This window comes from Mobula birostris, chromosome 16, assembly GCF_030028105.1.
Source record: "Mobula birostris isolate sMobBir1 chromosome 16, sMobBir1.hap1, whole genome shotgun sequence".
Taxonomy (NCBI): Eukaryota; Metazoa; Chordata; class Chondrichthyes; order Myliobatiformes; family Myliobatidae; genus Mobula; species Mobula birostris.
In genome coordinates this window covers 6,252,645-6,276,773 of record NC_092385.1, presented here as the reverse complement: position 1 = coordinate 6,276,773, position 24,129 = coordinate 6,252,645, and the positions used below count along the sequence as shown (strand labels likewise).

The following is a 24,129-nucleotide window of genomic DNA, read 5'->3' as shown; positions in this document are numbered from 1 at the left end:
TTGAGCGAGTTTGGGCTTTCATCTTCAGAGTGACGGAGGATGAGAGATGACTTGATAGAGGTACATAAGATGATAAGAAACATAGATAGAGTGGACAGCCAGTGCCTTCTTCCCAGTGCAGAAATGACAAATGGCGTGAATGGAGGGAAGTTTAACAGAGGTAGTTTTTTTACAGAGACAGCAGTGGATGCGTGGAACGCTCTGCCAGGGGTGCTGGTAAAGGCAGATAAATTACGAACATTTAAGAGACTCTTAGACTGGCACATGGATAGAGTGGACAGCCTCCTCGATGATGGAATAGGTTGCTTTGTTGCCAAGTTTGCAGATAATACAAAGATTAGTGGAGGGGGTAGGTAGTGTTAAGGAAGCAGGTACGTTGCAGAAGGATTTAGACAGATTAGGAGAGTGGGAAGAAAGAGGCAAATGAAATAGAATATTGAAAAATGCATGGTCATGCACTTTGGTAGTCGAAATAAATGTGCAGACTATTTTCTAAATGGGGAGAAAACCCAAATATCTGAGATGCAAAGGGATTTAGGAGTCCATGTGCAGACCACTCTAAAGGTTAACTTACAGGTTGAGTCGGTGGTGAGGAAGACAACTGCAATGTTAGCATTCATTCCAAGAGGTCTTGAATACAAGAGCAGGGGTGTGATGCTGAGGCTTTATAAGGCACTGGTGAGATCTCACCTTGAGTATTGTGAACAGTTTTGGGCTCCTCATCTAAGAAAAGATGTGCTGACATTGGAGAGGTTCCAGAGGTGGTTCATAAGGATGCTTCCAGGAATGAAATGGTTATCATACGAGGAACATTTGATGGCTCTTGGTCTGTACTCGCTGGATTTTAGAAGGATGAGGGGGAGATCTCATTGAAACCTTTCAGGTGTTGAAAGACTTAGACCGAGTAGATGTTGAAAGGATGTTTTCCGTGGTGGGGAATCTAGGACAAGAGAGCACAGCCTCAGGATAGAACAAAACAGAGATGCGGAGAAATTCCTTTAGTCAGAGGGTGCTGAATTGGTGGAATTTGTTACCACAGTCAGCTGTGGAGACCAGGTCACTGGGTGTATTTAAGGCAGAAATTTATAGGCTCTTGATTGGACACAGCATCTGTCCTCTCCTATCAGATTACCTCTTCTCTAGATCTTTATCTCTTTCACCAATCAACTACCCAGCTCTTTACTTCACCCTTCCCCTTCTCCCGGTTTCACCCATCACCTATTACCTTGTGTTTCTTCTTCCCCTCCCTCATCTTCTTCCTCTGGGTTCTCATCTTGCTTTTTCCAGTCCTGCCGAGGGGTTTCGGCCCGAAATGTCGACTGTTTACCCTTTTTCATAGATGCTGCCTAACCTGCCGAGTTCCTCCAGCATTTTGTGTTGTTGCTTGGATTTCCAGCATCTGCAGATTTTCTCTGGTTTGAGATTGATTGTGGGTATGCTTCCATACATTGTGAGCCAAAAGGCCATATTGTGCTGTATTGTTCTATGTTCTATTTTCTATGAGGCCCAAGCCGAGAGAACTGACAAAATGTATGGGGCTCAGGTTGGAACAGGTATATATCTTCCTACAGACATACAGCATGGAAACAGGTTCTAAATCCTAATGAGTCCACACATGCCATCAACCTTCCCATCCACTTACACTATCCCAGTTTATTCCCTCCACTTTCTCATGAACTCCCTCCAGATCCCACTTAACAGGGACCAAAGAACAGCTCAAGAAAGCAGGAGTAGGCCATTTGGCCCCTCAAGCCTGCCCCACCATTCAATGTGATCATGGCTGATCACCACTACCCTGAACTCTTCCTCTGTGCCAGTTCCTCAAACTTTCAAATATTTATCGATCTCCACATTAAATATACCCAATGATCCGCCCTCCACCACAGCGGAGAACTCCAGGGGTTCTCAAAGGAGAAATTTCTACTTTTCTCAGAGTTAAAAAATGACCGGCACCTTATTTTGTAGCTACTTCACCTTGTTCATGATTCTCACACCAATGGAAATATCTCAACATCTACCACTGTAATAAGCTCTTCAGGCCTGTGTGGGGCGTCAGAGAGCACCGGGCTCCAAGGTTTTTGGCTAATTGTTGTTTAATAAGAGTTATTAATGGTTGAGATTTCCTCATGTTTTACTTGAGTAACTTACTCTTTGTAATGCAGTCTCCTGGTGCTTTCTGTTTAAGCTTGTTAATTTTATTTTAATACGCTTGGGGATTCCATGATACTTGTATTATTTAGGCAGACCCAATTACCACTAATTGTGGATCCTAGTTTTGACCATGTTACATATTGTGGTGTTGCTCAGCCGAGCCACCAATGTACTGTTGGAATTCTTACGATTAAATTCTTGTCACTATCTGTACATCAGAGGCTGACTTTCCTCCACACTTGGGTTCCAACATTGCCAGTGCACACCAGGACAACCATGTCAATCCACCTCACAATGTTATATGTTTGAAGAAGGCTGCCCCACATTCTTTTAAACTCCAAGGAATACAGATGCAAACTGTCTAGGCTTTACTAATAAGACAACCACAGTTCAGTCTTAGTCGAGCACTTGTTCAACCCTATTTCAGTCCTCATTCAGGATCCACTTAAGATTAACTTAATTTAGGACTTTATTCCCTGGAGCATACGATAATGTGAGATGGGAAATATGGTTGAATTTGACATTCCTGGTTAGAATACACTTGAAATATCGTGTTCAGTTCCAGTGACCTCATTACAGGAAGGATGTAGAAGCTTTAACGACGGTGCAGAGGAGGTTTACGAGGGTGCTGCCTTGATTAGAGAACTTGTCATATGAGGATAGGTTGAGTGATCTAGGGCTTCTCTCTTTCGAGTCAAGGAGGATGAGAGGCGACTTAATAGACGTGTATATGAGAGGCGACTTAATAAAGGTGTATAAGATGATAATGGGCTGGCTGGTGGTGTAGTGGCATCAGCACCGGACTTCAAGGCAGATGGACCTGAGTTCAAACCCAGCTGGGCCCCAACCTGGACAGCAGCAGCATCTGCACAGAAGGTAGTATCTACTTCCCTATCTTGCCTTGAAAACCCTATGGATCCTGTGGTCGGTGAGGTCACAAAGAGTTGGACTCCACTAAATGACTGAACAGCAACAAATAAGATGATAATAGGCATAGATCAAGTGGACAGCTAGAGACTCTTCCCCAGCACAGGAGTGGCTAATACCTAGCGGCATAATTTTAAGGTGATTGGAGGAAAATATAGGGGGAATATCAAAGTTAAGTTTTTTACAGACAGGGTGGTGGGTACGTGGAATGCCCTGCCAGGGGAGGTAGTAGAGGCAGGTACATTAGGGATATATAAGAAATTCTTAGACAGGTACATGGATGATAGAAAATTGGAGTGCTCTGTAGTAGAGAAGGGTTAGATTGATCTTAAAGTAGATAAAACAGGTTGGCACAATATTGTGGGCCAAATAACCTGTACTGTGCAGTGGTGTTCTATGGTCTACATTTAAAATCAGGAATAAAGTATTACAGTTATGGGGAACATACAGTATAGGTAGTCAATAAGGTACAAGGCAAATTGTGAGGTCTTCTCATACTAGGGGAGCTTGTTGGAATACTCTGCAGTTGCCTGGATATGTACAGCTCCATTGCTGTACACCATCCAGAACAAGGCAATCTGTCTGACTGGCAGGCGAGCTGTAGTTCTGAACACTCACTTGGCTGTAGTGCTCTTATCTATTAACTAGTGTTGGTTCTCTCAGCAGTGTTCCTGAAAATCTGGAGCTCTCAGCACAAAGAGAAACAGTGGGAATCTGGGAATGCTATCATCTGAAAGTCGCCTTCCAAGTCACACATTTTGTGGATTCTCATCATTGCTGAAGCTAAATCGTGGAACAATCTAACCAACAGAAGTACGTGAGGACAGTTTATCACTACCACTTCGTCTAGCAGGAATGGGCAATATTGTTGCCCACACCCCAGGAATTCCTCCTCCTTTCTGCCCTCAGTGTTTCCACACTACCATTTTGAGATGGCACAGCAGTGTAGTGTCTAACTTGTTTGTGTCACCAGTTCTGAGTCCAGAGGGTCCAGAGTTTGAGGCATGGAGTTCAGGGTCTCGACATTGGCAAGTCCTGGGGTCGATACTAAAAAAACAAAGCCTGAAGGTCAAAGACAGATGTCAACGAGTCCCGAAGCCGCACCCAATGGCTGAAACTCTTGAACCTGCGAGTCCACTGTGGATGTCAGGGGCCCAATTTCTGTGAGTCCATTGGAGGGCTGGAGGTGGCCAGTCCTGGGAACACACACACACTCAACTGTCCTCATCAAGGGATCAGCAGTGGAAAGGGCGAACAGTTTGAAGTTCCTGGGTGACAACATTGCTGAAGGTCCATCCTGGGCCCACCATATCGATACAATTACAAAGAAAGCATAACAACAGCTATATTTCATCAGCAGTTTGGGAAGGACTGGTAGGTCATCAAAGACTTTTGCAAATTTCTACAGATGGACAGTGGAAGCTGTTCTAACTGGTTGCATCACCATCTGGTATGGAGGGGGCCACTGCACAGGATTGAAAGACACTGAAAGCAGACAGAATGTTGCAAACACAGCAAGTTCCATCATGGGCACTAGCTTCCCTAGCATCTAGAACACCTTCAAAAGGTGATGCCTCAAAAGGGTGGCCTCCATCATTAAAGATTTCCATCGCCAAGACATGCCCTCTTCTCATTGCTACCATCAAGGAGAAGGTACTGGAGTCTGAAGACACACACTCAATATTTTAGGGACAGCTTCTTCCCCTCCACCATCAGATTTCTGAACGGACAATAAACCCATCACAATCAGAATCAGGTTTATTATCACCAGCATGTGTAGTGAAATTTGTTAACTTAGCAGCATCAGTTTAACGCAATACACAATCTAGCAGAGAGAAAAAATAATAATAGTAATAAATAAAATAAAACATAATAATAATGAATAAGTAAGTAAATCGATTACGTATATTAAATAGATTTTTTAAAAACGTGCAAAAACAGAAATACTGTATATTAAAAAAAAGTGAGGTAGTGTCCAAAGCTTCAATGTCCATTTAGGAATCGGATGGCAGAGGGGAAGAAGCTGCTCCTGAATCGCTGAGTGTGTGCCTTCAGGATTCTGTACCTCCTACCTGATGGTAAGAATGAGAAAAGCATGTCCTGGCTGCTGGGGGTCCTTAATAATGGACGCTGCCTTTCTGAGACACCGCTCCCTAAAGATGTCCTGGGTACCTTGTAGGCTAGTATTTGTTCGTCCATCGTCATTGTCGATGAAGACTTCAACACCATTGATGGTGTCGAGACTAGCGTATGATTTGGATTTAAGTGAGACAGAGTTGCGCAGCGTCAGCCTCACTCTCTCTTCCCAATTCCCATCTGGATTCAGTGGCAAGACAGAGTCGAGACGGCTGGAGATGGGACTAGGCTAGTACCCAAGATGGAGCTGACTAGATTTACAATCTTCTGCGGCTTCTTTCAGTCCTGTGCAGTAGCCCCTCCATACCAGACCGTGATGCAGCCTGTCAGAACGCTCTCCACGGTACAACTATAGAAGTTTCTGAGTGTATTTGTTGACATGCCAAATCCCTTCAAACTCCTAATAAAGTATAGTCGTTGTCTTGCCTTCTTTATAACTACATTGATATGTTGGGACCAGGTTAGATCCTCAGAGATCTTGACACCCAGGAACTTGAAGCTGCTCACTCTCTCCACTTCTGATCCCTCTATGAGGATTGGTATGTGTTCCTTCGTCTTACCCTTCCAGAAGTCCACAATCAGCTCTTTTGTCTTACTGATGTTGAGTGCCAGGTTGTTGCTGCGGCACCACTCCACCAGTTGGCATATCTCACTCTTGTATGCCCTCTCATCACCACCTGAGATTCTACCAACAATGGTTGTGTCATCATCAAATTTATAGATGGTATTTGAGCTATGCCTAGCCACACAGTCATGTGTATATAGAGAGTAGAGCAGTGGGCTAAACACACACCCCTGAGGTGCGCCAGTGTTGATCATCAGCGAGGAGGAGATGTTATCACCAACCCACACAGACTGTGGTCTTCCGGTAAGGAAGTCGAGGATCCAATTACAGAGGGAGGTACAGAGGCCCAGGTTCTGCAACTTCTCAAGCAGGATTGTGGGAATGATGGTATTAAATGCTGAGCTATAGTCGATGGACAGCATCCTGACGTAGGTACTTGTGTGTTGTCTAGGTGATCTAAAGCCATGTGGAGAGCCATTGAGATTATGTCTGCCGTTGACCTATTGTGGCGATAGGCAAACTGCAATGGGTCCAGGTCTATGTACACCACCTTACCATTTTTTTGCTCTCTTTTGGCACTACGTATTTAATTTATATATGTCAGTGATATTAAACCAGCTTCTGGATAGTGTAGCACTATTACATCACCAGTGACCCGATTTCAATTCTGCCTCTATCTGGAACCTAAATATGGGACTGTACTTAACCAAATTAAGTTACCGTTTTCGATGCTTGTAAGTTGATCTCCACTGTACAGGAGAAGTCACTGCACTGGGGCAGCATGGTTGCATGGCAATTAGCATAATGTTATTACAGTGCCAGTGATGCAAGTTCAATTCCTGCCACTGTCTGTAAGGAGTTTGTTTACTTCCCCCATGAGTATGCAGGTTTCCTCTAGGTGCTCCAGTTTCCTAACACATTCATTAAGACGTAGGTTGATTAATCATATAGCTGTAATTGGGCCAGAAGGGCTTATTACTGTGCTGTATCTCTAAATTAATAAATAACACCACAGCTCTATTCCACTGCACATTAAAATGGAGAAATTTGGGTTTGTTCAGTCATTCATCCATTTATTTAGGAATACAACATAGTACCAGGGCTTCCAGCCCAATGAACCTGTTCCACCCAAGTACACCCATGTGACCAATTAACCTACTAACTCGTACATCTTTGAAATGTAGGAGGAAATGGGAGCACCCTGAGGAAACCCACACGGCCAGGGGAACAACATACAAACGCCTTACAGCAGACATCCCACCTCTCCTGGAAATTCCGGGAGTCTCCCGCATATTAATAGTGGCTCCCTGATGCCCGCAAGTTATATACAATATCCCGGAAATCATTTTTTTGAGAGCGAGTGAGCCAGAGAAAGAGAGAGAGCGAGAGAGAGAGAGAGAGAGAGAGAGAGAGAGAGAGAAAGAGAGTGAGCGCGAGAGAGAGAAAGAGAGCGACCACGAGAGAGAGCGAGCATGCACGACAGCGACCATGAGAGAGAGAGTGCGAGAGAGAGAACGAGTGCGAGAGAGAGAGAGCGCGCCATGGAAGAGCGTTCCAAAAAAAGAAAATATAAAATGTACGTCACCCCAGACTACACTAAAGTGTACCCCTGCCTAATAGGGGTCAAAAATAATGACAGTGTTGTTCGCTGCACTGTTTGCAACAGTGACTTTTCTATTGCTCATGGTGGGTTAAGACTGTAAAAGACGTGTTGAGGTGAGTTTAACAGGTGTCACTCGTTCATTAGCATAGCCAACGTTATTTAAACTAGCTGGCCAGCTGCTAAGGAGCTACTCTATTGCAGACATCCCACCTCTCCCGGAAGTTCCGGGAGTCTCCTGCAAATTGATTGTGCTACCTCCCTGAAATGAGTTTTTGCAGGTTGGGATGTCTGTTACGGAGAATGGTTGAATTGAATCCAGGTCACTGGTGCTGAATTGGTGTTATGCTAACAGATACGATACTATACCACCCCTTCTTCTTGGAGCAAAGAGGGTAGAGAGAACACTTGACGGGGATGTATAAGGTCATAGAGTGATTTAGTGTGTGGGTAAACTGGGGAATGCTGATGGTCTATGCTCCAGCTGACACAGATTTAAACCCTGGGCCAAAAAGAACAAAACCTTTCAATTCGAAGAGAGCCAGTAGGGCCTGAAGATCACTGGGTGTAAATTTGGTGGAAGCAGTATCAATTAGGGCTTTCAAAAGGAAATTGGATAGGTGAGACGGAATATTTTCAAAGTTCAAAGTTCAAAATAACATGATTATCAAAGCACATTGGTATATATGACACCTTATACAACCCTGAGATTCACTTTCTTCCATGCATTCACAGAAAATACAAAGAAACACAATAGTATCAATGAAAAACTGCTCACAAGATGGACAAACAATGTGCAAAAGACAACAAAATGTGCCAATAAAAAAAGAGAAAAAAAAGCCCAAAATAATAATAATGAACAAATAAACAATAAATATCAAGAATGTGAAATGAAAAGTCCTTGAAATTGAGTTCATAGGTTGTGGGAACATTTCAGTGATGGGGAAAGTGAAGTTGAGTGAAGTTATCCCCTCTGGTTCAAGAGCCTGATGGTTGAGAGGTAATAACCGATCTTGAACCTGATGGTGTGGTCCTGAGGCTCCTGTACCTCCTTCCTAATGGCAGCAATGAGAAGAGAGCATGGCCTGGCTAGTGGGGGTCTTTGATGATGGATGCTGCTTTCCTGCAACAGTGCTCCATATACAGTACACGTTCTTAATGGTGGGGAGGGTTTTACCCATAATGGACTGGGCCATATCCACTACTTTTCGTAGGCTTTTCTGTTCAATAGCATTGGTGTTTCCTTACTAGGGCTTGATGCAATCAGTCAATATGCTTTCCATCATACGTCACAGAAACAATGCTGTACCGAACATGTACTTACTTTAGAAATTACCTAGAGTTACCCATAGCACTCTATTTTCTAAGCTCCATGTACCTATCCAAGAGCCTCTTAAAAGGCCCTATTGTATCCACCTCTACCTCTGTCGCCGACAGCTCATTCCATGCACTCACCGCTCTGCTTAAAAGACTTACCCCTGACATCTATCCTGTATCTACTTCCAAGCACCTTAAAATTGCCCTCTCAAGTTAGCCACTTCAGCCCTGGGAAAAAGCCTCTGACTATCCACACGATCAATACCTCTCAACGTCTCATACACCTGTCAGTAGAACTTCGTCAAAGTTTTGAATGAGGTGTTAAATCTTCCCAAACTTTGCACTTTCTTTGTAATGGCACTTACATGCTGTACCCAGGACCAATCCTCTGAAATGTAAACACCTAAGAATTTAAAGTTGCCTGCCCTCTCAACCTTTTAATTTCTCGATGAGGATTGGCTCATGGACCTCTACTTTTTCCCCCTCCTGTAGTCAATAATCAGCTCCTTGGTCTTGCTAACATTAAGTGAGTGCTTGTTATTGTGATGGGTGTGTGGAAAGAGTTGAAGGGGGAAAGAACACGACTGACAAAATATCTCTAACAGGAGCCAGCACAGTTCAAATAGGCTGAAGGGACTCCTTTTGTAGCATTACAATTTGATCATTCTTGATCAAACAAAAATCGATGTTCATGCCATTAGGCTGGAGGCTACCGAGACGGAGTATGAGTTGTTGCTCTTCCTACCTGAGAGTAGCCTCACCTTGTCAAAAAAAATTCAAAGTTCTAAGTAAAATTTATTATCAGAGTACATACATGTCATCACAAGCAGCCCTGAGATATTTTTCTGCAGGCATACTTAGCAAATCTATAGAACAGCAACTGTAAACAGGATCAATGGACAACAAGACTATGCAAATGCAGATATAAATAAATAGTCAGAATGGGAATGGGGTCGGAATTAAAATATTTGGCCACTGGGGAATACTGCTTTTTGTGGATGGAGCAGAGATGCTCATCTCTACACTACGAAACTGCAAAGAGGGATTGGCTATGACATCCATCATTTTTCATCTGTGCTGAAATTTTCTATCAGCCTTGATGCACAGACTGGCCATCAATACCACAACCAGCAAAACTGCCCTGCACAATTCCACACCATAGTGTAGCTGCAGGGGAAACTAACTGACAATTCCAATTCTGAATTCAACTTGTAGCAAGTAAGCCTTCGTTGGTTCCAAGCCAGTTTTGGAATTGGAATTGGAATTGGTTTATTGTGGTCATGTTCCGAGGTACAGTGAAAAGCCTGCCTTGCCTACTCTTCATATAATTACAGTATAAGGTAAAAAAAAACAATCTGCAGAATAAAGTGTCACAGCCACAGAGAAATGTGCGGCTAAAAAAAAGGAGAAAGATTATAAAACAATGAATTTCATAACCTACACCACACAAAATGGTGGAGGAACTCAGCAGGTCAAGTAGTATCCATGGAAATCAATAAAGATTCGACGTTTCAGGTTGAGGCCCTTCATCAGGACTGAAAAGGAAGGGGGAAAATCCTGGAATAAACAAGTGAAGTGAGGGGAAGGAGGACAAGCTGGCAGATGATAGGTGAAACCAGGTGGGTGGGGAGGGGGTGTTGAAGTAAGAAGCTGCAAGGGGATAGGTGGAAAAGGCAAAGGGGTGGAGAGGAAGAAATCGGATAGGAGAGGAAAGTGGACCATGGGAGGAAGGGAAGGCAGAGTGGCACCAGAGGGAGGTGATCGGCAGGTGAGGAGAAGAGATTAGAGGCCAGAATGGGAAATTGAAGAAGAGGGAAGGAGGACGGTGAAAAATATTTCCAGAAGCTGGAGAAATTGATTTTCATGCATTCAGGTTAGAGGCTAGTTAGACAGAATATGAGTCATTGCTCCTACAACCTGAGAGTGCCCTCATCGTGTCAGAAGAGGACGCCATATCATAACGGGAATGGGGAATGGAATTAAAATGGTTGGTTACCAGGAAATCCTGCTGTTTTGCGGATGGAGTGGAGATGCTCGACAAAGCAGATTCCCAATTCGTGTCTGATCTCACCAATGTAGAGGGGGCCACATCGGGATCACCAGATACAGTAGACAACCCCAAAAGATTCGCAAATGAAGTGTTTCTTCACCTGGAATCACTGCTTGTGTCTCTGAATGAACGTGAGGGAGGAAGTGAATGGGCAGGGTAGCACTTCTTCCACTTGTAGGGATAAGTGCCAGGAGAAAGATTAGTGGGGATGAACGAATGGAGGGAGTGATCCCAGCAGAAAGTGCAAAGTGGTGGGGGAGGAGAGGTAAAGATGTGTTTAGTGATATGATCCATTGAAAATGGCAAGAGTTGTAGAAAATTATGTGTTGGTTGTGGAGGCTCATGGGGTAGTAAGCAAGGACAAAAAGAACACCAGAGAAATTTCATGATTTACCTGCTTCTGATTATGATAACAAGGAAACATTTGAGATCAAGAGTCGATCTTATCATACTAGTGAAGTATTTAATAGTTATAACAGTGGGGTAGAAATTGTCCTTGAGCCAGGTGGCACATGCCTTCAGGTTTTTGCATCTTTAGCCCTTTATCTCTTCCACCTATCACCTCGTTGTTACCACATTGTCGCAGGAAAGCATCCATCATCAGGGACCCCCACCACCCAGGTCATGCTCTCTTCTCACTCCTGGCATCAGGAAGAAGGTACAGGAACCTCATGGCTCATACTGCCAGGTTTAACAAAAGTTAATATCCCTCAACCATCAGCCTCTTGAACCAAAGGGGTAAGTTCACTCAACTTCACTCACCCCAACACTGAATTCTTCCCTCAACCACTTTCAAGGACTTCTCATGTCATGTTCTCACTACTTATGGCTAAGTTATTTAGTACGATGCTTTCTTTCTCATTGTATTTGCACAGAACATAGAACATAGAAGAGTACAGCACAGGAAAAGGCCATTCAGCCCACAATGTTGTGCCAAACCAGCTAAAAAGTACATCAAAACGCCCAAACTGACCCTCCTACCTACACCATGTCCATATCCCTCCATCTTCCTTACTTCAATGTGCTTATCCAAATGTCTCTTAAGAGTCTCTAATGCAATTGCCTCTACCACAACATCAGGCAACACATTCCAGACATCCACCATTCTCTGAGTAAAAAGCTTACCTCTCACGTCCTCCCTTGAACCTACCCCTTCTTTTGTGTCTTTTGCACATTGGTTGAATGCCCAAGTTGGTGTGTTATTTAATTGATCCTGTTATGGAATAAGGGGTGACCTCACTGAAACCTATCGAATGGTGAAAGGCCTTGATAGAATGTGTGTGGAGAGGATGTCTCCTATTATTAAGGCATCCGTTAGTCTTGCGAGACCATGGATCTGCACCTGGAAAGTCTTCACTCTCCAGGGCGCAGGCCTGGGCAAGGTTGTATGGAAGACCAGCAGTTGCCTATGCTGCAAGTCTCCCCTCTCCACAACACCAATGTTGTCCAAGGGAAGAGCATTAGGACCCATACAGCTTGGCACCAGTGGCGTCGCGGAGCAATGTGTGATTAAGTGCCTTGCTCAAGGACACAACACGTTCCCTTGGCTGGGACTCGAACTCACAACCTTCAGGTAGCTAGTCCAATGCCTTAACCACTTGGCCACGTGCCCACACATGCCTCCTATGGTGGGAGAGTTTGAAACCAGAGGATACAGCCTCAGAATAGGGGGGCATCCTTTTAGAATGAAGATGAGGAGGAATTTATGTAGCCAGAGAATGGTGAATCTGTGGAATTCTTTGCCACAGGCAGCTGCGGAGGCCAAGTCTTTATGTATATTTAATGCAGAGGTTGATAAGATTCTTGATTGGTCGGGGAGAAGACAGGAGACTGGGGTTCAGAGGAAAACTGGAAAGCCATGGTGAAATGGCAGAGCAGACTCGATGGGCTAAATGGCCTAATTCTGCTCCTATATCTTATGAACTTATGGTCTCATGTTCTCATGGTTATTATTCAATTATAAATTTGTTGAATATGCCTGCAAGAAAATTAATCTTTATGATGGCATATATGTACTTTGATAATAATTTACATTGACTTTTGACTTTGACTTCCTGCTTCTCACTTCATTCCCCTCCCACCCACTCATCCACCTTCCCCTTCACCTGGTCTCACCTATTACCTGTCAGCTTGTACTCCTTCCCCTCCATCCACTACCTTCTTATTCTAGCTTCTTCCCCCTTCATTTCACTTTGGCTCAAAATGTCGACTGCTTATTCCCCTTCTTAGATGCTGCCTGACCTGCTGAGTCCCTCCAGCATTTTGTACGTTGATCTGCAAAAGCAACACCTCCTCTAACAGCAAAAAAGGACGATTCTTCATGTTGTTCACAACAGACTACTCTTCACAACTTGCACCAACCTGCCCTCAGGTCTCCTTGCTGACAGTTCAGTCAAAAAAAATCTGATGGACTGCTGCAACTTAAAACTTTAATACTTAAATATTTGTGAATTTTCTCATTGGAACTCTGGGATTTGAGAATTGCAAAAGGAATATCTAAACGCGAATGGATGCAGAGAAAAGGAATGGCTGGGAGCAATTGTTAGATTTATAAGAGATTAGTAATGGGTTTTGAAAATAGCTATTCTATTAAAATGTTATTTTAAGAGCTGCTAGCCAACCACAAGATAAACTGCAGCCTTCAACGCTCAAGTGCAATTTAAGCCCTCTCCACTAAAAGCCCAAGCACAATGCTGCTTTATAAACTGAACTGATGAGAAACAATCTCTTCTGACCTCCTGACCTGATGAATCTATAATAATGTTTGTCTTGGTCTTAGTAGAATATCGTATCCACTTAGACAGGCTCAATTTAATATTGTGTTTCAGAAGACTGACACGAAAGGTCTCTCTACGTGGAGGATTAAGACCTTAATCAACGTCCTCTTGGTGGATTTAATTCAGTTAGTCAACTCCTCTATGAACCGTCAGGGGTGGTTTATACTGCAGTGATCACAACAGATATCTAAGAGGGAGTTTTGAAACCAAAGTTATTGAGTAAGTTACGGAGAGATGACAAGTAGTTTCAGACATTATTCATTGGACCATAGGAGAATAAGGGTTGTATAAAATCAAGAGATCAAGAGAGGCATATATTGGGTGAATGTGTACAGACTATCTCCGGGTGAGAAATCAAGATAATTAGATTACAGATTAACATACACAAAATGCTGGAGGAACTCAACCTATCTATAAAGGGGAATAAAGAGCTGACGTTTCGGGCTGATGAAGGACCTCAACCTGAAACATCAGCTCTTTAGTCCCCTCCATAGATGCTGTCTGACCCGGAGTTCCTCCAGCACTTCGTGTGTATTACTCTGTGTGTGTGATTTCCAGCACCCGCAGAATCTCTTGTGTTTAGATTAAAGATTAGCTTTATTTGTCACATGTACATCAAAACATACAGTGCAAGGCATCAAATCGAATCAGTGAGGATGTGCTGGGCTGGCCTCAGTTATCGCCATGGTTCCAGTGCAAACATGCCCATCAACCCTAACCACTGGTCTCTGGAGTATGGGAGGAAACCGTAACACCCAGAGGAAACCCTCAAGGTCACAGGGAGAACAAACAAGCTCCTTACAGACAGCACGGGAGTCGAAACCCAATCTTACAACTGACGCTGTAAAGTGAGGTGCAAACTGCTATGTTACTAGACCAAGAGGGCACGGGTTTAAGGTGAGGTGGAGAGATCTAATGGGGATCTGAGGGGCATCTTCTTCACCTAGGGTGACCTATCAATGGAATAAGGAAGTGGTGGAGGCAGGTACATTAGCAACACCTGAAAGACAGTTGGGCAGGTACATGAATGGGAAAGGTTTAGTGTAGGGGTTCCCAACCTTTTTTATGCCATGGACTAATACCATTAAGCAGAGGGTCCGTGGACCCCAGGTTTGGAAGGATATGGGCAATGGCAAATGTGACCAGCTTAAGTAAGTGTCTCGTCAACCTGGACCAACAGGGCTGAAGGGCCTGCTTCCGTGCTCCTTGACTCTATGACCTACATGTTAGAAAAAGGAATTAAGATCCAAGTCGTGGACAGGGCTCTGTTACTAACCCACCGCTAGTTTAACGTTACTGTCTCCTTGGGTTCTGGATGAAACTGTGATCCTTAATTTTCAGAAAACAAGAAGGTGTGGGACTTCCTCCTCATCAAGAAATACAGCAATTTTATTTCACAGGTTCCCTATCTCGCCCTTCGAAGATCAATATTTTCAGAGGTTTTAAGGACAGTTTTATTTTATAATGTTTCGTAAGATTGTGTAATCATTCAGGATGTCGTGTGCTCGGTGATATTGAGCAGCTGATTAAGAAATCCTTGGATTCCTTAAAGTCCATATTTTTTTATAATCAGCAGAGGGATCTTGAGTCTCCAGCTGGGGATCGATAAACCTCCATCCCTACACCTAGAATACAAAATACCACCATTAAGACCTTTGGGGAGCTGTAAAAATTCTTTAATGTAGCCCCTGACCATCCCATTTAATTTGACAAGGACACCCTGGGATCTATTTTAACAGATGCTGGAAACAGAGATCTTGTCAGGACACTTTAAAACTTAGCTTTTTATAGGATGGTGGTGAATATTGGGAGCCCGCATTGAGGCATTTGATGCTGTAGTGTTCACCAATTTGGAATTCGCTTGTAATTGTTTCATCACGAGTCAAGGTGACATCCTCAGTACACAGTGGTTGGTGTTTCACTCTGGGAGTGCTCGCATTTGTATAGACCCCCCTCCCTTTGCTTGCCTCGGTCCTGATTGGTTACCCTTTCAGATTACCTTTGAAATCTATTGGCTCATGTTTCTTTGGCTCTTAGTGGGTTCGTAAATGGTGTCTATTTTGAAGTTTGTTTATCAACATATCATAAGAAAAACATGCTTCTAAAGATTATCGTGCATGCTTGGTGTTTGCCTGCGTCAGAACCTCCACGGAATAATTGTGCATGTACAAGAAGAGCTGAAAAGCTCTTTCAGACCCAGCCAAGTAATTAGATTCAGATTCATTTATTTATCACATGTAGATCAAAACATACAGTGAAGTCTGTCGTTTGCATTAACAACCAACATATGCTGGGGGCAGCCCGCAAGTGTTGCCACACATTCCAGTGCCAAAATAGCATGCCCACAATCCTTAGCAGCACAACATAGAACACAACAAAACAAATACCAGGCAACAAAGTAATAACAGTGAAATAAGCCACATTCTTCCACCCCTCCCTCTCAACGACACATATACACAGTCCTCTGACTCCAGGACAGGCCACCTTCAGCCTCCAGTTTCCAGTGGACTTGTGGATTTACAGACACTGGTCCCTGACTTCCCCAGTGTGCTCGCAAAGATTCGCAGACTTGTCACTGGTAACCCCAGTATCCTGCTTCTTGTGACTTGTGAGGTCAGTCAAAGTTATCCTTTTTGATTCCAGACCACTCAACCATCAGGCTCTTGAACCAAAGGGGATAACTTCACTCAGCTTCACTTGCCCCATCATTGAAATGTTAGCACAATCAATGGACTCAATTTCAAGGACTCTTCGTCTAACATTCTCGATGTTTACTGCTTAATTATTTATTATTATTATTTCTTTCTTTTTGCACTTTCACAGGTGCCATCTTTTTCACACTGTTTGAACACCCAAGTTGGTGCAGTCTTTCATTGATTCTGTTATGGTTATTATTCTGTGGATTTATTGAGTATGCCTACAAGAAAATGAATCTCAGGATTGTATATGGTATCATTTATGTACTTTGCTAATACATTTACTTTGAACTTAGAATGTTCCCCTTTCTGAAAATGATGTTTTCCAAAGGCATTGTCCATTGATGGGTCCTGAAGTGGCTATAGAAGCTAATCCAGGATCTACATAACTGGGATGTTAAGGTGGATTCCCTTAATGGAGAACATCTGTGCATGACTTTGTTTAGCGTGGGGAGACTGATCCTCGGGCAGTCATCACATTTTCCCTGACATATCAGAGTCAGGGAATACAAGATGAGTGAGGACCCTTCACTACTGAAGCTTTCCTCCGTCTTCACTGCCATTGTGATGTGTCATCATCTTCTGCCAGCTCCACCATTGAGGTCTTGGTTGGATCGCTCTTTGTCCAGAACCTGCCCTTGACCTCGCCACCATGGGTGAGCCTACCAGGAGTTAAGCGCTAGATCACATCACTCTCTTGATCTCAAGGCTCTCCACGATGGCAAGGTGATGATCCTTGGAGAAGATCAAGTCACCTCAGCTCATAGATGGAGCATCACGCATCCTACCAGCCAATCCTACTGTAATGCTGAAGGATCACTGCACGGTCTGAAGAGCTGTTCATGGGTTACAATGTTAAACTGATGCCTTAACTCCACTGTAAAAGCTGTATTTTCCAGTGATGCAGGTGAGGGGGTTTATTCTCCTGTTACCAGGTGCGATATTGAAAGACAGGTAAGTATTGGCCAGCACACCAGAGAACACTGTGTGCTCCTCAACGTTCAAAGTAAATTTATAATCAAAGCACATATATGTCATAATGTACTGTACTAGCCCAAGGTTCATTTACCTGCAGGCATTCACAGTAGAACAAAGAAATAAAATAGAATCAATAAAAAATTACACACAAAGGCCGACAAACAACCAATGTGCAAAAGAAGACAAACTGTGCAAATACAATCAATCAGTCAATCAATCAATCAATCAATAAATAAACACACTACTGTGCAGAAGTCTTTGGCACATAAGTAAGCTAGGGTGTCTCAGACTTTTGCACAGTACTGTAGTAATTTTATGTATTGCACTGTACTGCTGCACAAAAAAAAAACAAATATCATGATATATGTGAGAGGTGATAAACCTGATTCTGATAAAGGACTCTATTCTAGACTGAGAGTGGGAAGAAGGCAGGTAGAGGGGGATCATTGTTTAGAAAAGGAGAAGGGAGTGGGAAGCACCAGAAAGACATTCTGTAATGATCAATAAACCAATTGTTTGGAATCAAATAACCTTGCCTGGTGTCTCGGGGCTGGGTGTGTCTGCACCTGTGCCACCCCCTACCCCCAGCTCTGCCACCTGTCCCACAGCCTCCCACGGTGCCCCATACTCACCATCCCCAACATCCCACAAACTAGCTTTCCCTTCCACGTTGACAAATGCAGTACTGTGCTGAAGTCTGAGGCAGTCCAGCTATATATACGTGCCTAAGGTTCCTGCACAGTTCTGTAGAAAGATAAACACATAAGTAAGCATTGAGAACACGGGTTGTCGAGTCCTTGAAAGTGAGTGTGTAGGTTGTGGAATCAGTTCAGCGTTGAGGTGGGGGAAGTTATCTGTGCTGGTCAGGAGTCTGATGATTGTAGGGTGATAACTGTTCCTGAACCTGGTGGCTTAGTTCTGTACCTTCTTCCCAATAGAGTATCGAATTTTGAAAGGCCTCAGCAGAGTGGATGTGGAGAGTATGTTCCCTATGGCGGGTGAGTCTAAGATCAGAGGACACACCCTCAGAATAGAGGAATGTCCTTTTAGAATGGAGATGAGGAGAAATTTCTTTAGCCAGATGCTGGTGAATCTGTGGAAGTCATTGCAACAGGCGGCTGTGGAGGCCAAGTCATTGGGTGTGTTTAAGGCAGAGGTTGATAGATTCTTGATTGGCCAGGGCACGAAGGGATACGGGGAGAAGGCAGGAGATTGGGGCTGAGAAGGAAAATGGATCAGCCATAATGAAATGGTGTAGCAGACTCAATGTGGCAAATAGCCTAAGTCTGCTCCTATATCTTATGGTAGTAGTGAGAAGAGCATGGTCTGGATGGTGCTTTTTCATTGCAGTGCTCCTTGTACATGTACTCAATGGTGATTCAGCGAAGTTATGTATGGAGCTTTTTGAATTCATCAGCTTTCAATATCGACTGCTACAGGCTTCTCTAATCCATTCTTTCAATCTTCATGACAAGCCTACGATGTAACACTTTATCAAATGGCTCTCAGAAGTCCATCAATGTCATATCAACTGCATCGGCTTGATGTTACCTCATCAAAAAAAACTCTTATCAAGTTAGTTAGGCACAATTTGTCTTTAACAAATCCATACCAGCTTACTCTAATTATCCCACATTTGTTCAAGTGTCTGCTGATTTTGATCCTGATTATTGTGTTGAAATCTTTCCACATCAACTGGATGAAACTGACTGGTCTCCGACTGCTCTGCTGCTCCCTTCATACATGAAAAGAAATGTAGTTTTTTGCTGCCATTAGCATCTAGAACATAGAAGAGTATGGCAGAGGAACAGGCCCTTCGGCTACTGATCTTGAGCTAGACTAATTAAATTACTCCTTAAGTACCACAGCCACTTTCCATCCGTGCCGGGTTGAGTGTTGAGCTCACAACTCGGCCTCGTAAAAAAGACTGCGCTGTGAGAAGGACGTAGGGGACCACACACACAATCTTTCCTCCAAGACAACCACTTGGAAAAGTGGTCGCCGAGGCTCTGGCAGAGTATGGCACACACAAAAAAAATGCCACAGCAGACTAATCTCTCCTGCCCACACTATGTCCATATCCCTCCATTCTCTAAGAGCCTCTTAAAGTCCTCTAATACATTTGCCCCACCACCACTCTGGTATTGCATTCCAGGCACCCAGCACTGTGTAAAAAAAGGCCCTATTTTGATCCAGTACATTGTGGCTTCCATACCAGTTGGTGATGCAACCAGTCCGAATGGCACAATACCTCCTCCCTCACCTGCATTCAGGACCCCAAACAGTCCTTCCAGGTGAGACAACACTTCACCTGCGAACCTGCTGGGGTCATCTATTGTGTCCAGTGCTCCCAATGCAGCTTCCTCTACATTGGCGAGGCCCGTCATAAATTGAGGGACCACTTTGTTGTGCACCTCTGCACCAGTCAACACATGGGACTTCCTGGTGGCCAAACATTTTAATTCCCATCCTAGTGTGTTAGTCCATGGCCTACCCTTGTGCCAAGATGAGGGCCACGCTCAGGGTGGAGGAGCAACACATATTCTCTCTGGGTAGCCTCCAATGTCACAAAACAACAAATTTCACAACATTTGCTAGTCATAATAAAACTAATTTGGATTCTGATTCTGAACATACCCTCTGTCACTGTAAATGCATGCCCTTTAGTACAGTATTAGAAATTTCCAGCACTGTAAAAAGATACTAGCTGTCTAGTCTATCCGAACTTCTCACAATCTTATAAACATCTGTTACATCTCCACTCAGCCACCGCCACTCCAGTTGTTGGGAGGAAAGGAATTGTCAACGTTTCAGTCGAAACACTGCTTAGACTGAGATGAGAGCAGAAATGTCTGGTATAAAGAGGAAAAGGGCAGTGGTGAGACAGGAGTCTGAGAAGATTGGTTGACTGAAAAGGGGTGTAAGAAGTGAGAAGTTTGTGCCAGGTAGGGAGAGCGAGAGGGAATTGAGTTTGGGAGACAGTGAATGGTAAAAGGATCCAGACAAAGTAAGAGACAGAGAGAGAGAGAGAGAGAGAGACAGAGACAGAGAGAGAGAGAGAGAGAGAGAGAGAGACAGAGAGAGAGAGAGAGAGAGAGACAGAGAGAGAGAGAGAGAGAGAGAGAGAGAGAGAGAGAGAGAGAGAAGAGAGAGAGAGAAAGAGAGACAGGCAGAGATCTAGTTCTTGCTATGTTGCAGTGCTCGAGTGGGGGCTTGACTCTGAGAGAGAGAGAGAGAGAGAGAGAGAGGGAGGGAGGGAGAGGGAGAGTGGGAGAGAGAGAAAGCTAGTTTTTGTTATGTCACAGTGCTTGAGTGGGGTGGGAACCGAAAGAGAGATTAAAGGTTAGCTATATCTGTCACACAGGCACTGAAATATTGAAACATGCAGTGAAAGGTATCGTTTAGCTTCCAGCACCAGCACATGCCCACAACACAGTAACCCTAACTGTAATATAGTCATAGGTTAAGGGTCAAAGGTGAAATATTCAAGGGGAACCTGAGGAGGAACCTTTCACTTAGAGGATGGTGTGAGTGTGGAATCAGCTGCCATTGATAGTAGTGGATACAGGTTCAATTTCAACATTGAAGAGAAATTTGGATTGGAGGAATAAGCCCAGAAGTCCATAGGACATAGGAACAGAATTAGGCCATTTGGCCCATCAAGTCAGCTCTGCCATTCCATCATGGCTGATATTATCCCTCTCAACCTCATTCTCCTGCCTTCTCCCCATAACCTTTGTAGCCCTGATTAATCAAGAACCCATCAACCTCTGCTTTAAATATACCCAATGACTTGGTCTGCAGAGCCATCCATGGCAATGAATTCCACAGATTCACCACCCTCTGGCTAAAGAAATACCTCCTCATCTCCATTCTAAGTGCATGTACTTGTTTTCTGAGGCTGTGCCTTTTGGTCCAAGAAGCCCCCACTATAGGTTATATCCCCTCCACACCCACTTTAAGTTGGCCTTTCAATATTCTATCAATGAGATTCCCCCCTTATTCCTCTAAACTCCAGGAAGTATAGATGCAGAGCCTCACATGCTCCTCATATGTTAACCCTTCTATTCCTGGGATCATTTTCATGAACCTCCTTTGCAGCCTCTCTAATGCCAGCACATCTTTTCATAGATAAGGGACCCAAAGCTGCTCACAATAGTCCAAGCATGGTCTGACCAATGCCTTATAAAGCCTCAGCGTTACATACTTGCTTTTATATTCTAGTCCTTTCAAAATGAATGCCAACATTGTATTTGTCTTCCTCACCACTGACTCAACCTGCAATTTGGGATTCTTGCCTGAATTTCCCAAGTTCTTCTGCACCTCAGATTTTTGAATTTTATCCCCATTTAGAAAATAGTCTACGCCTTTATTCCTTCTACCTACGTGCATGACCATGCATTTCCCTACACCATATCCCATCTGCCATTTCATTGCCTAATGTAGACACCCTGCTTCCTCACTACTACCAGCCCCTCCACCTATCTTCATATTGTCCGCAAACTTGGCCACAAAACCATCAATTCTGTCATGCAAATCATTAACACATAACGTGAAAAGAACCTTGTCAAAGGCCTTCTGAAAATCCATGTAGACAACGTTCACTGACTGTACTTTGTCTATCCCGCCTGTTATTTCCTCAAAGAACTCCAACAGATTTGTCAGGCAAGATTTGTCCTTAAGGAAACCATGTTGACTTTGGCCTATTTTGTCATGAGCCTTCAAGTACAGTACCTCAAAACCTCATCCCTCACAACATCTTCCCAACCACTGAAATCAGGCTAACTGGCCTGTAACTTCCTTTCTTCTGCCTCCCTCGCTTCTTAAGGAGTAGAGTGACGTTTGCAATTTTTCAATTCTCCGAAACCATTACAGAATCTAGTAAATCATGAAAGATCATTACAAATGCCTCCATAAACTCTTCAGCTCCTGGTTCAGAACCCTAGGGTCTATTCCATCTAGTCCAGGTGACTTATCTATCATCAGACTTTACAGCTTCCCAAACACCTTCTCCTTAGAAATAGCAACTGCACTCACTTCTATCCCCTGACACTCTCATATTTCTGGCATTCTGCTAGTGTCTTCTACAGTGAAGACTGATGCAAAGTACTTAGGTTCGTCTGCCATTTCCTTGACCCCCATCACCTCCTCTCCAGGTCATTTTCCAGTGGTCTGATATCCATTCCTTTCTCTCTTTTACTCTTTATATATACAGAAAAACCTTTTGTATCCTCTTTAATACTATTGGCTAGCTTACCTTCATATTTAATCTTTTCTCTCTTTATGGATTTTTAATTGCCTTCATTTGGTTTTTAAAAGCTTCCCAATCCTCTAGCTTCCCTCTAATATTTACTATATTATATGCCCTTTTATTAGATTAGATTAGATTAGATTCAACTTTATTGTCATTGTGCCAAGTACAGATACAAAGCCAATGAAATGCATTTAGCATCTGACCAGAAATGCAAACAATAGTGTTAATTACAAAATAACTGCGAATAACAAAAGTGCTACTGCACACAAATATAAAAGTACTGAGACAGTACAGTAAGGATGCAATACTGCTTAGTGCTGTGATAAGGGGTTCAGCAGGGTCACAGCCTCAGGGAAGAAGTTCTTCCTGTGCCTGCTGGTGCGAGAGCGGAGGCTCCTGTAGCGTCTACTGGATGGGAAGAGAGTAAAAAGTCCACGGTTAGGGTGAGATGCATCCCTGATGATGCTTTTCGCCCTGCCCAGGCAGCGTTTGACTGTTTGACTTATGCTGTTTGACCTCCCTTGTCAGCCATGGCTGCCTCATCCTCCCTTTAGAATTCTTCATCTTTGGGATGTATCTATCCTGCACCTTCCAAATTGCTCCCAGAAACTCCAGCCATTGCTGTTCTGCCATCGTCCCTATCCTTTTTGTACAGGTCATACCCTCCCCAGTAGAGATCCCTACAATCCAGAAATCTGAAAATTTGCCCCCTGCACCAATTCATCAGCCACACATCCATCTGCAAAATCTTACCCTCACTGGCGCGAGGCATAGGACCTGTCAAATGCCTAATAGATCCGTCATGATTGCAACCTGCTGAGAAGTCCTAAAAGCACCCAAGTTCTTTTTAAATCTCGCATATTGTCACCAAGGAACGATCTCTTGTGTTGATTGCGGGCTGCCAAAAAGCCCTGGAAGCATCCACGCTCTTTTAAAATGTTTTGCTATTTCACAATGATGCTTGCAGCCCAATTAAGAAGGTCTATGGTCCAGGTGCAGGTCGATGGGACAAGTCAGATTAACAGTTTGGCACGAACTAGATGATCCAAAGGCCTTCTTTCTGTGCTGTATGAAGTTATGTCTTTGGACTGGGGGAGGGAACACATGCAGTCACAGGGAGAATATACAAACTCCTCACACACAGCAGCAGGAATTAAAATCTAATCAGTGATCGCTGGCACTGTAAAGCGACTGCACTAAGCACTACGCTATCATGTTGGCCTAACTGATGATCTTATGACAAACCTGACATTTGGCATCTTTTTCATGATTTTAAATGTACGGAGTAAATCTGAATTCAGAACAACTTGGAATGCAGGGCTTTGAGACAGGAAGCATACAGATCAGTGTGGGGAATTCCTCTTGCATGAAACCTGACAGCAATCACCTTAAAGAGTCGAGGGTGCCTCATGCCTGTTAATCAGGTATGTCAAAATGCAAGCAATGTGGTAAGAATCTGAAACATCCCGATGAAATGGGACTGACTGATTCTCTCTGCCTTAAAGAGATAAAAGAAGGAAAGAAAAATACCCTGGGAATGTAGAGATCTATCAACAAACATATTCCACTTTCATAATTGTATTATGCCCAGCATATGTCAGAGATCAGCTGAAAATTGATTGCGGATGGTGCTTTGTAAGGTACACATAAACTGAACATTACCATGCAGACCATGAAT

General features: G+C 43.6%; 1 protein-coding gene across 3 annotated transcripts in view; it reads right to left on the bottom strand.

Moving 5' to 3' along the window:
* Positions 1–24,129, bottom strand: part of LOC140210827 (MICOS complex subunit mic25-like) — a 753,869-nt gene that overhangs the window by 137,981 nt on the left and 591,759 nt on the right. The window contains exon 8 of one of the 3 annotated variants that reach the window (XM_072280092.1): positions 14,735–15,148. The exons of the other annotated variants lie outside the window; for them this stretch is intronic. Within the exon in view, the coding sequence (XP_072136193.1) occupies positions 15,143–15,148 (6 nt within the window). The 3' untranslated portion in view covers positions 14,735–15,142. Of the gene's footprint in view, positions 1–14,734; positions 15,149–24,129 lie in introns of those variants that run through there. 3 annotated transcript variants of the gene reach the window in all.